Below are 14,816 nucleotides of genomic sequence, written 5' to 3'. Positions count from 1 at the left end.
GAGGCACCGCATGGTTCCTTGAAGGTCTGTAGGGACAGCAAGTACCCACAGAACCCTAGCAAGGAGCAGCCACCAGAAGCTTTGGAACGTAGGCCCTCTGTTCCAGGCAGTCCTGAGCCTGCTTCCAGGAAGCACGTTGGGAATCTCAGATGACTCTGCTCTGCTCACCCATACCTGAGCGACTCACGCAAGCCCATTCAAGGCCTGCATCCCAGGAGGCTTGCTGCCCCTGGCCCCCAGGGCAACCACCCTGCCAGCATGTCACCACCTCCATCAGCACTAGGCCTCTGCTCTGGCTAAGACCCCGAGGGGCAGGTCCAGGGACCTACAGGTGACTCAGGCTGCTCTGAGAAAATCCCAGGTCCTGAGAGTTACAGCTACCTGCAGGAAGAACCACCTGGCAATTCCTCAAACCACCGAGCAGGGAGCACCGAGGGCAGGTGGCATCAGCTTGTCTTTAACAGAGGCCGCTGTGAGATCTTGGTATCCAGGCCCACACAGCTCCAGGTAAACAGAACTTTACCAGGCACTTCGTTCTAACCTGGCAGATATGTGGCCTGAGGCACCTGAAGCCATTAAGAAGTGTGGTAATTGGACAATGATTTCCTCTTTAAAATTTAATATAGTTAAAGTCCATTTCATAAATCTGCCAAGCAGAGCCCGGCTAAAGTGGGCCTTTCCTTGACACTGAATCAAAGGTGCTGGGAAAAAACTCGTCAGTCCTATAAAAAGTTAATCAATTTCCAATGCAGAAATAGACAAAGGGAAATTTCCATCTTCAGCAGATTGATCTCAGGCGTTATGGTTGATCTCCCTTTTATCGAACACTCTTACTTGCTTGGTGAAGGGTCATTTTTTTAACATTATCACATTAAATTGCCTTTAATACAGCAGACCAAGCTGAGAATGTTAAATAAAGAGAAAATGCCTCTGCCTCCCTCCCCCCGCACCAAAATAAAACAAAATCATTTTCTTTCTTCTGAGATTTCCTTCTGAGCATTTTCCCTGCAAGACCTTCAGTTCCAAGCACACTGGCCTCTGGCCGTAGCTCCAGCTGAGTGAGGGTACCTAGAATTTCTACCCTTAGTTACCTTGGGACATGTGGCTGATGGTGCTGGGCAGGCCTCTGTGTCTTATGGCTCAGACCACAGCTGGAGAGGAGTTTACTGTATCATCTGTGGCCTCCATGCCAGAGTCACAAAGGTGGACATCTGTGTCCCGGGCAGGACAGGGCAGGCAGGGGCGAAGCTCAGGTCTAGGTGGATAGAGCGGAGGGGTCTGGGAGTGTGCTGTGTCCAGGCAGCACTGCCTGCCATGGGTAAGGGCTGATGGGTGGTGGGTGGGTGCATGATGCAGCAGTGACCTCCAGCTCTACACAGCTGGAAGCTGGCGGAGCTCTGTCCGCATACTGAGTTCAGCCACGGTTTGCTGGGTTTATCTGATGGGGCCTTTTCTCTCCTGTCTCCCCATCTATAGCACACAGCAGTAGAGCAAGTGGCCTCAAGGATTCCCATCTCAGACGGTCTGGGTCTGTCTGCCTAGACAGGGAAAAGACACACCTGCACTCTAGTGTAGACTCTGCCCCAAGCACTGTGTGAACCCGGGGAAGCCACGTCCCCTCTCTGAGCCCCAGTTTTCTCATCCATAAAATGAAGGAGTCAGACAAGACAAAACCAAAGAGCTTCAGGTACCCCTCAAGGCCCACTGAACTGTCCCTGGATTCCCTCTTGGCCTGAGTCATTTTCATCAATGCCCGTGACTCTAAACTCACCTGACTCTGGCCTTGTTCTCCTCCTCACCCCACAGCATGTGCTGAAGAAGCAGGACCTGGATGAAGACTTACTTGGTTGCTCACCAGGTGACCTCCTCCGATTTGACGACTACAACAGTGACAGTTCCCTGACTCTCCGCGAGTTCTACATGGCCTTCCGTAAGTTGGGTTCTAGTGGGAAAAGGGCTTATTTCCCCAGGCGCTCCTGCACCAAAATGCTGTTGGGTGCCTGGAGTCTGTCCTCAGTTGTCTCCCAGGTTGGTTGCTTATACAGAGAAAAGCTGTTGAATTTGTTTTGCAACAAGCCTGAGCTTTAAGAAAAGACTAAATGGAGAGTGGATGGGGCCAGAGAGGGCTTGCCCTGTTCCTTTTGAATAAAGATTTTTCTCGCTCTTTGAGGGGCCAGGGCTGTAACTGAAGCATAGCCGTGAGGGCACTGTGAGCACCCCCCCACTTGGGGGTTCTATGACTGAAGGAGAAGGAAGCAGATTTTAGGGCTATCCTCAGGCTACAGCCTGGCCATGTGGGGAGCCCTGCCTGGAGGAAACCACCCTGCAGGAGGACCTGGAGGCTTGGCCATGCAGCAGCAGGGAGCAGTGACTACCCAAGGACAATGGAGAGTGAGGGTCCAAAGTGAAGAGAGGCAGGGGATCCCTGGAGAAGAAGGGAAAGTGGGTGCTCTTTGAAAACAGGAGGTACTCTGAGTGCCCCTCCAGGGAGTGCCTGGTGCATATGCAAGTGGATGGGTGCCTTCAGGACCTGTATCTTTTACTAAGGTGATCTTCCAAGAGATTACATTAACCAGAGGCGGTGCTGGGACAGGACTTACAAGAAATGCAAGATACAAGAGCCCTGTGTAGCTCCAGGCAGGGCTCAGCAGAGGGGAGAGGAAAGGGCGGTGCTGGGCCCACGCTGGAGACTAGAGGGGACATCCTTGGCCCAAAAGAGATGAAGCCCCTTACGTTAGAAGATATTCAAGCTCTGCTTAAAGTGGGCAATGCATATACCCTTGGGTGTGACCTGCCAGCTCACAGTTCCTAAGCGCAAGCCCTGGCATTCAGGAGGTGGGTGCAAGCCCACCCCACCCCCAGGGGCCCTTAGCCACAGAGCCTGGCATCCTCCCTCAACCCCAGCCTTTACCTGGAGTCCCGTTTCCAGCAAAGTATTCCTGCTTCAGAGTGACATCTCTTTGGGCTGTTGCTATTCCACACCTTCACAAGGCCTGAAGAGGGATCCTTATGATTTGTTGGCAAGCAGGGCTCTTGTGGCAAATAGAGAGGTACTTGGATGACATAGAAGGAGAGAAACAAGTATGATTCTTCCCTATGGGAAGTGTCCATGAGCTTGACCTGGTTTCAGGGGCCTTTCTAGTTCATATCATCCTTAGTACCAAAGTCCACCCCCCAGTTCCAGGGCTTTGCTTGATTTACTGTGACTGTGCAGGGTCCCCATCATCCTCCTCCCTGCCCACTAGTCAAACTCATACCTGCCTGTGCTGGTTCATAATAAGGTGAGAGTGACTGGTAGACTTATCCTGCTGTGGAGGTGTTTGTCTTGTGGGCCAAAGAGATTATTTCCAGAAATACATCTGGAAATACATTTGGAATGTGTGGAAGTATCCACAACTCCCCACACCTGGTTCACAAGAGCCCATTGTTAAATTTTCAGGAATTTTGCAAGCAGTTAAACACTTGGTCGCATTAAATTGGCCACATTGGGAATATTTACATCATAGAAATTCACAGCACACATATGCTACCAAAAAAGGGAAGGGGGAGCATTTTTTCTTCTCTAGCGAGCCGGTTGTTAAACATTGACCTACATATCACTGGACAAGACCGTCTCTCCTGCCCTCGGAGTCTACTTCTGGCAATATCCTCCCTACCTGCCTCCCCACACTGAGACTCCTTGATGATTCCATGGAACATGAACAAGAGTAGGCTCGAGCAGCTAGGGCAGGTTACAGGAACAGCAGCTCTCCGAGTCAGGAAAGCAGCAACATGTTTTCTGGGGATAGTTCCAAGATATTCCCAAAAACGCCTTCTGAACCCAGACCCCTCTGCCAAAGGAGTGATGAAGGAAAAGCTCAGTGCATTTTTAGAGCCAGAGGCCAAAACTGGACTTCAGGGATTTGCAGGGCATACTGGGCATCATTACTTAATGTCCCAGGATGCCATCATTAAGCAGATAATGGCACTGTTTGGGCACCATCTTGGTGCCTGGTACCACAGCAGCCTCTGCTTTATGAGCACAGTTCCCGTGAATGGGTCTGGGGCCAAACAGCAAGCTCTTGGCTTTGCTCGCAAGGAAATGGAAGCATCCCTATTGCCTATGATGAAAGAGGAGGCCTCTCCAGCTTCCCTAGTAAGGTCATTATAAACATGAGCTGCCCTGGAAAGGGAAGGACGTCATTACCTGACCTCCAGCCACATGTCTCATACAGAGCAATGTGGTGTCAGCTCCCTTCGTTCCTGGATTATTATTTGGAAAGCTTTATAATCATCATTTTTAAAACAAATTAGATTCTGCTGTCGCCTTGGACTTGTTTTGAACCAGACAGCCAAACCATTCATCACAGCCCAGCCCAAATAATAGATATGCAATAAAACGTAAACTCACAGCCATTAAGGAAGCCGCAAAATGAGTTAACCCCCACTATAAAGGCTTGACATGCAGCCACTTGGAGCATATGGGGATCAATGGTTTTTCAAAGTCACAGGAACTCTAAACTAAATTCCCATAGCTCTGGGAATAGATTTATGGTTCAGCGAATTTTAAATAGGTAATTGAAATGAGACATATAGGTACAAGTTATTATCCAGCAATCGATGGGCATTAAAGAAATCTCACTAAAACCCAGAAAGTAATATCTCAAACATTTCAGCAACAACATTCTGGATTTAATTTTAAAAACTAGAGCTGATGGGCTGGCAGAGGTTGAGGCATTAGCATTTTATTTTCTAGTCTCTATTTTGCTGGCGTCCTTGGGTGTAAGGCAGGGGGAGGTCTGTGGGGTGACTCCAGCTCTGTAGCCTACCGATGCAGAGTCAATCACTTTACTAAAGGATGTTGGGTTTGGGGCTGTTTTTCCCAGAGAAGGAAGTTGTATTTATCAGTTTTTGAGGTTTGTGGGAGAGGTCTCCTAAATCATGTCTTCCCGTGCAGCTGGCCTGGCCCTGGCTGGGCCATGCTTGCCACAGTCTGCAGCCAGCAGGGGGTGATGCTAGGAGTCCCACAGCTGGTGGCTGTCTGTGCTGAGCTGGTTCGTGATGGGGCTGCACCCCCTTACTGGCTGTGAGGAACAGGTGACTCTCCTCCAGGGTGGCAGGCAGTGCCTAGTCATGGGAGTCAGTTAAGTCTCTTTCTGATTGTCAGATGGAGCCAAGCCTCCCAATTGCCTCTCTCTGTACAGGGACAGGAATGAAATATGAGGGTGCCCCCTCTTCCTCCTTTTGTCAACTAAACATTCTCTTTGCATTGTATTGGCTTCCCAAACCACAGGCTGATCTAGGAACTAAAGGCTCAGTGTCCTTCTCCAGCACATGCCCTCTGCCTCCCCTTCCCCACACCACCTCCCACCAGCCCAACAAGGAGTGGTGCCACCTGTCCCTGCCATGGCAGAGACCCAGGCTCCAGGGTCACCATAAGCAAGGTGTGTGCTGGCCCTGTCTGTTCATCACAGTAAATTAACCTCAAAGTTGCTCATCTAAAAAGCTTCTCAATAATGCATGGTTTTTGCACTGTTCTGAATGCTCAGGTTGGGATCAGGGGAAAACACATTGCTAAAACAAAGGTTTTTCTCACTTTAAATTCATTGCAAGTTTCTTCTGCTTTTTAGAAAATAGTTGTCCTTTTAATTACTCCTGTGAGAGCAAAACCCACAAATGTGTTGGATGCATGGGAAGGTTTTGAGCAGCTAGCAGTGCAGGATAAAGGGCTTCACATGTTAATGTCCTGGGACCACACAGGCAGAGTGTCAGGAGGACCTGGGGTGCTGAATGCCGGGGAACCAGACACCCTTCCTCACCTCTGACATGTGTAAACTCCAGGCAAGCAGAAAGGAAAACGGTGTTTTAATCTACAGCACTACCACTACAGCCAGGGCAACTCTATGAAACAGATGATATGGTCATCTGGTGAATTTACAGCTGTTTTTTCACCATCTCTGCTGCTAAGTGAAAGGATGGTGCAGCTTCACTTACCACGCCCCTATCCTCTGGAACTAATAGTGCCTGGCACCATACCAGACTTCCATACACACTATCTCAGCCAATCCTCACACCCACCCTGTACTGAGCAGGATGGTAAAATAAGCAACCGTAAGCATCCTCACTACCCAGATCTATCTGGCTCTTTATCTGGGTAGGGTGAGTTCAGACAAGGAGTTTAGATAGCAAGGATATTGCTTTGTTCTACTCCCTCTCATTCCTGAGTTTTGGATAGTAAGTAACAAGATTTTAAATAGCATGGGGTTCATCAAAAATTTTATCTGAATTTACTCGGCTCTTGAATTCGGAGAGCAAGCAATGCCTATGAGCTGGTCTGTTTTGACTGAAGCCAAGACTCTAGGTGCCAATGACTCCCCCTACCCCAAAGGAAGACACTGGTTTTGCCACACAGGATTTGCAAATAAAGTGGCCGAAGAACTGATTCACTGCCCTTGGTCCCTCATTTTCTCAAGGGCACAAAACAGTTAAAGCTGGAGTGGCCAAGGGAGGAACTGAAAATTGGAAGACAGAAGGGGTGATCTCACCACCTCCTCCCAGAGACAGAAGTGGGGTTGCTGTCCTGACTTCAAGTGTATAGAGAGGGCTTCAAGAAGACTGCCATGTGAGCTCCTGAGGCCAGCGCTGGAGGACGGGGTTCACAGTCAGTGTTCCATTTGAATGACTTTGCTCGTCAGGATTGCTGTGGTTAGTAATAGGCTCTTCGTACTCCAGTTGTATAAAGTGATACCCAGCATTTAACATGTGTCAGCACTGTACACTATGTCCAATTTCATAGATGAAGAAACTGAAACTCAGAGAAGTAGCTAACCCAAGGTTACGTAGTCAGCAGGTAGCAGAGTCAGGATTCAATGGGCATGTCTGATTCTAGAACTTTCTCATGCATTTAAACAAACTTTGCAACACATCTGCATTCTCCATTGAAGAGAATCTCACTGTCCTCACAGTGATTTCCCTTAACTTCAAGCCCCAACTCAATGGTCTTCTTCTCCAGGAGGTCTTCCTCTATTTATTTTTCCTCCACCAAGCCCCACACATCTTCCTCTGTGTGCTCACAGCCCTCAGTTAACAAGGCTGTGGCCTGATCATTAAGAGTGTGGACTCCAGAGTCCAAGCTAGACCTGGTTTTGAATCTTTATTCTGTGACTAACTGTGTAACTTTGGACAGCTCCCTACAGGAGGTTAAACTGGGCTTTAAGTTTCCCATCTGTAAAATGGGAATAACAACCATGCACAGGGTTATTGAGGACTAAAGGAGCTACTTAATGTAAAGTGATTAGCATGAGACTTTGCCTATAGTAAGTGTTAGGCAAACATTAACCAAGTCAATGATGGTGGTGGTGAGGGTGATGATGAAGATTTCTGTGTGTGCCCCATCACCCTGTGCCATGCCGTTGTTGTCCTTCCCCCTTTAGACCGCAGGATAGAGGCTCCCTGAGGATAGAGGCTGCTTCACTCATCCTGCACTCCTGTGCAGCATGGGGTATGTCACCCAGGGAGGCCTTGGTCAGTGTTGCTCATTGAGGGCATGAAGGACATGGAGAAATACCTTGGGCAAGCAGAGGAGTCCAGACATGAAGCTGTGGCCAGCGATCCCAGAGGGTCTCTGCATGCCGCCAGGGGGCCTGGAGAAAACAGGGGCAGAGGAAGTGCCTTGCTGGGGCCCCACAGCTGGGGCCCCTGGTAGAGAAGCATCAGCCTGGCTGGAGCAGGGCAGCTGGACATCCCCAGTCCAGACATCCCTAATCACTGGATGAGCAATTGGGTGTGAGGGGAGCCCCTGCTTCTCACATGGGCTAATGACACCTTATTGAAGATAAAAGCAATTCCCACTGGAAAGCTCTCATCCTGACCTCAGGGCCACTAACTGGCCATTCAGCCCTCCTCAGAGTAAGTGCTCTGGTCGGCTGGCAGGCTGCATAATTACCTCCACCTCTGGCAACCACGGGTGCAGAGGAGGGCTCTTGCTCAGCCCGCTCCTCAGCCCTGCATGCCTGCTGGCCCACAGCCACATCCCTCATGATGCAGCAGACTCTGGCTGCAGCAGCCTAGACCAACAGCCCCACCCAGCCCAACTCCTGCCACCTCACCTGGAGGTCAGCTTTGCTGGCTGTGTAAATCTGCATACCTTGGAAATGATCCATAGGCATAGAATATGGGTTTGTATTTCCATGCTGGGCCCTGGCAGGCTGGCAGGTCAGGCCTCTGGAGCAAAACCATCGGCCACAAATACCCAAGCTCCCAACTGCAGGTGAGGGCAAATCTGGAAGGAAGACCACTGTGGGAAGGCCAGCGGGTCCACGCTGAAGCTGCTGTAGGCCAAGGCTCTCTGAAAGTAGGGTGAGCTCCTGGGCAGGGAGGGACAGGCCCTGTCTCCTCTCTCATCCGTATACTTGGCATGGAGTCATATGGAAAGGGCAGGCCACCAACCTGAGCCTTTCAGAGGAGCCTGACCAGAGCAGGGAGAGCAGCACAGGGAAAGGGTCAGGAATTGAGGTTGGGAAGCGTAGGAGGAGGAAAACCATGGAAGCTGAGGTGGCATTAGGTCAGCAAATGCACACAGAGCTCACTCTCGGGGAAGCGCTGGGCAGAGACTCAGCTGTGAGCAAGACCACAGCAGCCCTGCCCATGAGGAGCTTGCCACCTGGGTAGAGAGGTGGGGGTGGGGGAACAGAAAGATGACCCAATAAACAAAGTAGGAGCTGAGAGAGAGCGTCCTGGGTGCAGGAGGACCAACTGTCCCCAGAGAGGTCAGGAAGGGACATCGGAGCGGAGACCTCAACGCCGAGCTAGAGATAACCAGACAGAGGGTGAGGAAAAAGGTTTCCCGGGCAGGTGGGAGGAGCATGTGATCCCAAGGGACAAGGGACTTGCCTGAGGGAGGAGGCAATACCCAGGGCAGAAAGGCCACCACCACAGTTAGGGCCCCGGGGGCAGAACTCAGACTCAGAGCCCAGGGCTTGGAGAAGGGCGGCTTAGCTCGGCTCTGAGAGGGACCCTCCCCAGCCTCTCCAGAGTTGCCCAGTGAGCAGTGAGTCCCCATCACTGCAGGTACACCAGCCTGCGAGCCGCTGGAGAGGGGACTGACTATCAGCTGGAGACCTGGACTTGGCCTTTGAAGGCCTCCAGTGATGACTGTCGAGACAGACATGTGAGCAGAGCTGTTATCTAAGACCTCCTAGGACCTAGACATGTTATCTAAGACCTCCTGATGTCCTGGGCTCTGGACTCTGTCCTTTTTGGCTGTCCCTTGCTATATAAAGACAGAAACACAACTGATGCATGCGCCTGCCTCCACCTGCCCCTGCTATGCAGGAAAAGTTGTCAAGAGCCCCTTGGCAAGTGTCTGATGAGTGCCTCATCTGCATGAGGAACAGGGGTGGCAGGAATGGGGCCTCGAACTATGCATTAGGGTTCTGGGTGGAACAATCTCTGCCCCCCATTACACCACAGAGGGCTTGATTCTGAACCAGAACTGGTGATTGCTTGTCAGTGCACCCTGCAGCAGTTTCTTCTTCTCCCACACTTGGAAGTTTCAAACCCAGACTGCCCCGTTCCCATCTCAATGGTTTACTTCTAACAGCTGCATGGTGGGACCCGGCACTTTCTAGTCATTGTCTGGAGCTGAGTCTTCAAGCACTTTCCATTTTTAAAGACCCCAGCTGGAAGTTGTCAATGGCCTCCGTGCAGAGCAATTGAATAGCAGAAAATGAACTAATTACAGGTTGTTATTGAAAATCTATTATATACAAATTGCAAAGAAAACTCATTAAAATATGAAGCTTTGGTGATTTTTTAAAACCCTCCTCTTGGAGGGAGAGGCAGGAGTGGGGTGGCTGGACACCTTGTCCTTCGCTATTCCTGGAGTAAGAACTCCCCCAGGGGCTGCACTACAGTCTCGTGTTCATGTGTCACACAGCCCAGCCTGACATCGTGAAGCTTGAAATTTTGCCTGCAGGAGAGAGCTGTCTGAATGTTAGTAAATACTCAAAAATGGCTGCAGAGGAAACAAAGAATTTCATTACAAAGATATAAAATGAGAACAATTTAAATGTCAGCTTTTTACTAGGATAGCACCATATTGTCCTTATAAATCTCCATGTTTTTGCAAAGCTTTTGTGAGGACTTCAACATGCAATTAAGCACTGAAGGTCACATTCCCGATTTCTCAGCTTGCTCCCTTGGATTGGAGTGTTGACGGGGCTTAGGATGTGAATGCCTGAGTCATCCAGAGCTCGCATCTCAAGGGAGATCTTTGTATGACCGAGGCTACCTCCCAGACTCCAGGCAGGAGCCCAGAAACCAAACTGAGGGTAACATGGAGGCCCCCAGCCCGCTGCCTCCTTGGCAGCCAGCACTGCCCTTGTCTCAGCATGGGTGTAGGTGGTGTGAGCTCTGAGGTACCTTGTGATAACCAGGTGTCCCGAGGTGTGGAGAAGACCCACCCTGGCATGTTTCTGAAAGGCAAACCTTGCCTGAGGTTGTACCAGCCTAGGAAGGATGCTTAGGGCACAGTCACTCGTCCTCTAGCTTGTTGCTCTTTCCTTCCTCTCTGATCACCCATTCTCAGGCTCCATGACAGCACCCTGTAAAACCCCACCACCACTGCTATAAGGCCCAGCTTGTGGGCTGCACAGGAACAAACTGTGTCCCGGGATTAGGGAATGGTGGGGATGTAAGAGGAACTCCACTTACATGGGACATAGCGACTGACTGGGTGAACAGCTGTGGGCACCCTCAAGGCCGGGGCACTCAGAAGCCTCAGCACCAAACTGGCCCCCTGGGGACAGACAGTCCCTGGATAGGCAGAGAGAGGCATTGGATACCTGAGCTACTACTGCCTGCCTGAAGCAGCAGATGAGGAGTGAGCTGGAAACCCCCAGAAGATGGGCCAGTGCCCCATCTGAGATTTTCTCAGCATCAGCGATACTGATCCCTACTTATCGTGGCCCTTCCTGAGCAACTCTTTAGCCCCAAAGGCTAAGAAGCACCTCTTCTAACCCAGACACCAGCTATTCCCCACACCCTCACTCTGGGTTGAGGACCGAGGCAGGCTGAGAGCAGGAGAGTTGCCAGGTGGTTGAAATATAGGCAGAGGCCACAGGACTAATGAATGTATGCAAAGACAGCAGCAGGACTACACAGTAACAAACACAGGAGGCACCAAAGGCCAAAGGGAAAGTAGGGGTGACTTCTGAGAGCTGGCAGGGTGGTTCCAGCCCAAGGGTCTTGCTCCAGCGGGAGGACAAGGCCAGCAGAGCAGGGAAGAGGAGCCTAGCACTTTCCATGCGGTGGGCATTCAGCCTGGCAAAGAGTAGGTGCTTGACAAACATTTGTCCTAGGGATTAAAGACCATGGTGGACTTTTAAAAAAATTGTAGTAAAGAGAAAATGTTCAGAGCTGTTGTGGCAGTTCCCAGAGAGAAGGAAGAACAGACCTGAGGGTTCCCCTTGATGGTCGAGGCATCCTGTTGCCCACATGTGGCACACACCGGGTGAGCAGCCCACCATGGTTCCACACAGTGGTCTGTGAGCCGGGGGCTGGGGGGCACAGAGGAGCCATGGAACCTGCAGTCATCCCTCGGTTTGGCACCATGCTCCCATTTACTCACTGCTGTCCTGGTGGGACTCCTGTTTCCCCCAAAGCTGGCCTCCCACAGGACAGTGCCAAGCCACCCTTAGCACCCTTTATAACAGAGCATCTGACAAGTCCTTACCCAATGCCTCCCAGAGACTCCCTGGATACCATAAGGAGGCCCAAGGCAAGGGGTAGAGTGGGATTAAAATGTGCTCTGCAGTGAAGTGTTCGTACCCAAGTCTTATCTGATTTCCCTTTTTGAAAGACCTGTGAAGTCAGAGGATGGCAGTGGCTGTGGAAGTTGATCTTTCTGGGTATTTATTTGTGTTCTTGATAAGCAGGAAGAGAAAGGTTATCGCAAGTGCAGCATGGAAATAAATCAATGGGAGATCTTCCCCGTGGATGGAGGAGCAGATGTTCTGAGTGTACGTAGAAGGGGACACGCCTAACGGCCATATGCTCAGAGCCCGGAGTTCCCATTTAACTCGCACAGGATTTGGTGGGGTTCTGGAGGTCCCAGATTTTTGCCTTTACATATGAAGGCTGATAGCATCTTTGGACCCTTGGGATCCTGATTTTGACTGGGACAAGCGAACACTCATAACTAGTTTGTGGAACTACAGGCTGGACTCAGCACAGGTACAAGCAGGAGAAGAGTTCTGTTCTCCTCTGCTCAGACTTCCCGGTGAATCCAAACCTTCCCCTGGCTGTGGGCTGAGGAGGGTGATGAGCTGAGGAGCACCCAGCAGTTTGGTCGCCACCATGAGGTGGCTTTCTGTCACTCTTTAGCATGGGGGTATTTGGTAATGGCTTTCCATTTTGGGCTTCTGCCAGAATTCTAACACTGCAGCAAGAGTCCCATCCAGTGCCCACTCCCCTTGTAGAGCTGCCCAGGGAAGGTGCAAGGGGCCTCTGTGCAAGCCGCCCGGGGCAGCCTGCAAGCTGTGCCCTTGGAGAGCTGTTCTTCTCCAGATGGCATGGGCAATTTGTCGTCAGACACGTGCTTCAGGCAGAACAACTGTTTATACACTTATTGGGACTGCAAAATGCATCCAGGTGGGGTGGGAATGGGCCCCAAAGGACTCTCTCCCCCTCCACAGGTGGTGGGATGGGCAGTGTATGGAGCAGTACCTCCAAGCCCACCCCACATTCTCCATCTAAGTGGCGTCTTTCAGCTTACTCATCTTCCCACACCCCTTCAGACAGAGCCTCCACTAGTGAGTTGCTAATGGCTCTCCAGAGCCCACTGCTTCCCAGCAACCACTGCAGGCTGCGCGCTCACTGCATGCCACATGCCCTGCGAGGCATCTGGCAGGCAGCACCTCTCCTGACCTCCGAGTTCCAAAAATAAGGAAACCAAGGCCCAAGGAGGTTGGGGCTGCAGAGCCCAGCTCCCAGCCAGGTGTGACAGTTCCAGACCTCAGCACTTTGGCAGGATGCTGGCTGCACTTCCGCTCCAGCCAGGACTCTTTGGAGTCTTTGTGTCTTCCCCCATGAGGTGTGACTCTGGGGTGGGCAGAGGGTGGGCTCAGTGAGGCAGACCCTCTCTGGGAGCTGTTCACCTCTGCTGCTGCAGAGGGCAGGGTCCCTGAACTAGCATCTTTTCTGAGTCCTGAAGTCCGTATGCCACAGGTGTTTTCAGACACATTTTACCTGGGTCCCTTTCAGATGACAGTGTGAAAAGAGCAGGATTACTGTCCTGCAGAACCACAGCAGTTGATGCTTCCAACCTCCTGACAAAGCTCAAGGCTTCTGGCTCCACAGAGAAAGCGGGCCTGAGCAGTAGACCTGTTATTCAGAACAGGTGTCCGTGGAGGGCTGCTGTCTCTCAAACCCAAACCCCATCAAATATCCATTCCTTCTCAGCTCCCACAAATAAATGCACCTCCAGAGACTCCTCTTTGAGCCACCTCCAGCCCTGGTGTTTGTCCTGACCCTCAGTAGTCTACCTCTGTGCCATGGTGCTTGGAAATGTGCTGATGCTTGGCAGCAGGTTCAACATTGGGGAAATGATGGCTTGGAAACAAAAGTCACATCCCTGCCTTTCATGGGTGTTCAGAACACCCATCCCTCAGGGTAACTTGCTGACACCTTGGTGAAGGCTGACAGCCTTCGGAGGAGCTCGCAGGAAGCCCCAGGCTGAATACTGTCCAGGCAGCAGCTGTACCCGGCCACAACTGGGGAGGCCACTGCTCCGTGTTCAGGGCACAGGAGGGGATTTAAGGCAGTGGAGTCGACTCCTGGCTGCCTCAGACAGAACAAACAGGGGTCGGTGGGGAACTGGGCCTAAAAGTACTACCGGTTAAATCACTCAGCATCTAGAAAGCTCCAGAGCAAGGCTAGCCCAGGGCCCTGCCACCCCTGACACCTGGAAGTGCTGAGTGAATGAGCGGACTTGGTAACAAGCAGACTCTGTCCCTGTGGGAGATGTGGCCACCATGTCTCCTTCCTCACGTCACCTAGTGCAGAGAGAGCAGAGTAGGTGCAAGGTGCAACTGGATATGGCCATTCTGCAGCCTGGGCCTCCACAGACACCCTTGAGGCTTGAGCGCTTAGGGCACTTACAGAATGACTGTCCTGTGAATGGTGGCCAAGAGATGGACAGAGCTTCCTGGTAAAGCTAAGGGCTTCTGAGTTTGGCAAAACACAGAAAATGTGGAATGTTCAGTGGCAGAAGGGCCAGCTGTGAGAAAGGTGGGAGTTTGGAAAAGGAGCAATAGTGGCCTCACCTTAAAGGCAGATGCTATTCTGCCTTAAATGGACATAAGGAGAGAAACTGGGGACATCTGGCCATGTGGGCCCTTCTTGAGCCTTTGTACTCATGTGTGCACCTCCCTTTGAAGTCAGAGAGGTAATTGATCTTGCCAGACTCAGCCCAAGCCTATGATCCCTGCCCTTGAGACCACAGGCCCCAGCCCCTCTGTAAGCAGCCCTAGCCAGGCAGCTGAGCAGACGAAATATTCCCAGGCCCCACAGTCTGAGCAGCGTGACTTTAAAAAGTCTGTGTTAGACTAGACTGACTGCACCCAACCTGTTCCTTTTGAAAACAGTGTCTCAGAAGGTTCAGGCCCTTACAAGCTCTGTAATGTCTACAGACAAAATGTCTACCAAGATGCCCAGGCTGCAGGGAGTAGCCCACATCCCAGGGGAGCAGTACAGTCCTTACAATGGCATGACCATAAGAGCTCTGGCCTGGGCCTCAGTCTCACCAAAGGGACTGGCCTCCTGGTCTCCAGCCCCGG

The 14,816-nt window shown here is 51.4% G+C and overlaps 1 protein-coding gene across 4 annotated transcripts in view; it reads left to right on the top strand.

Annotated features, from left to right (window-relative positions):
• Positions 1 to 14,816, top strand: part of FSTL4 (follistatin like 4) — a 412,351-nt gene that overhangs the window by 292,859 nt on the left and 104,676 nt on the right. For all 4 annotated transcript variants that reach the window (XM_065546741.2, XM_005557765.5, XM_005557766.5 and 1 more), the window contains one exon: positions 1,807 to 1,930. In XM_065546741.2, the coding sequence (XP_065402813.1) occupies positions 1,807 to 1,930 (124 nt within the window). The remainder of the gene's footprint in view (positions 1 to 1,806; positions 1,931 to 14,816) is intronic.

Source organism: Macaca fascicularis, chromosome 6, assembly GCF_037993035.2.
Source record: "Macaca fascicularis isolate 582-1 chromosome 6, T2T-MFA8v1.1".
NCBI lineage: Eukaryota > Metazoa > Chordata > Mammalia > Primates > Cercopithecidae > Macaca > Macaca fascicularis.
Note: the sequence above shows the minus strand (reverse complement) of the source record. Positions and strands in the feature narration are given on the sequence as shown.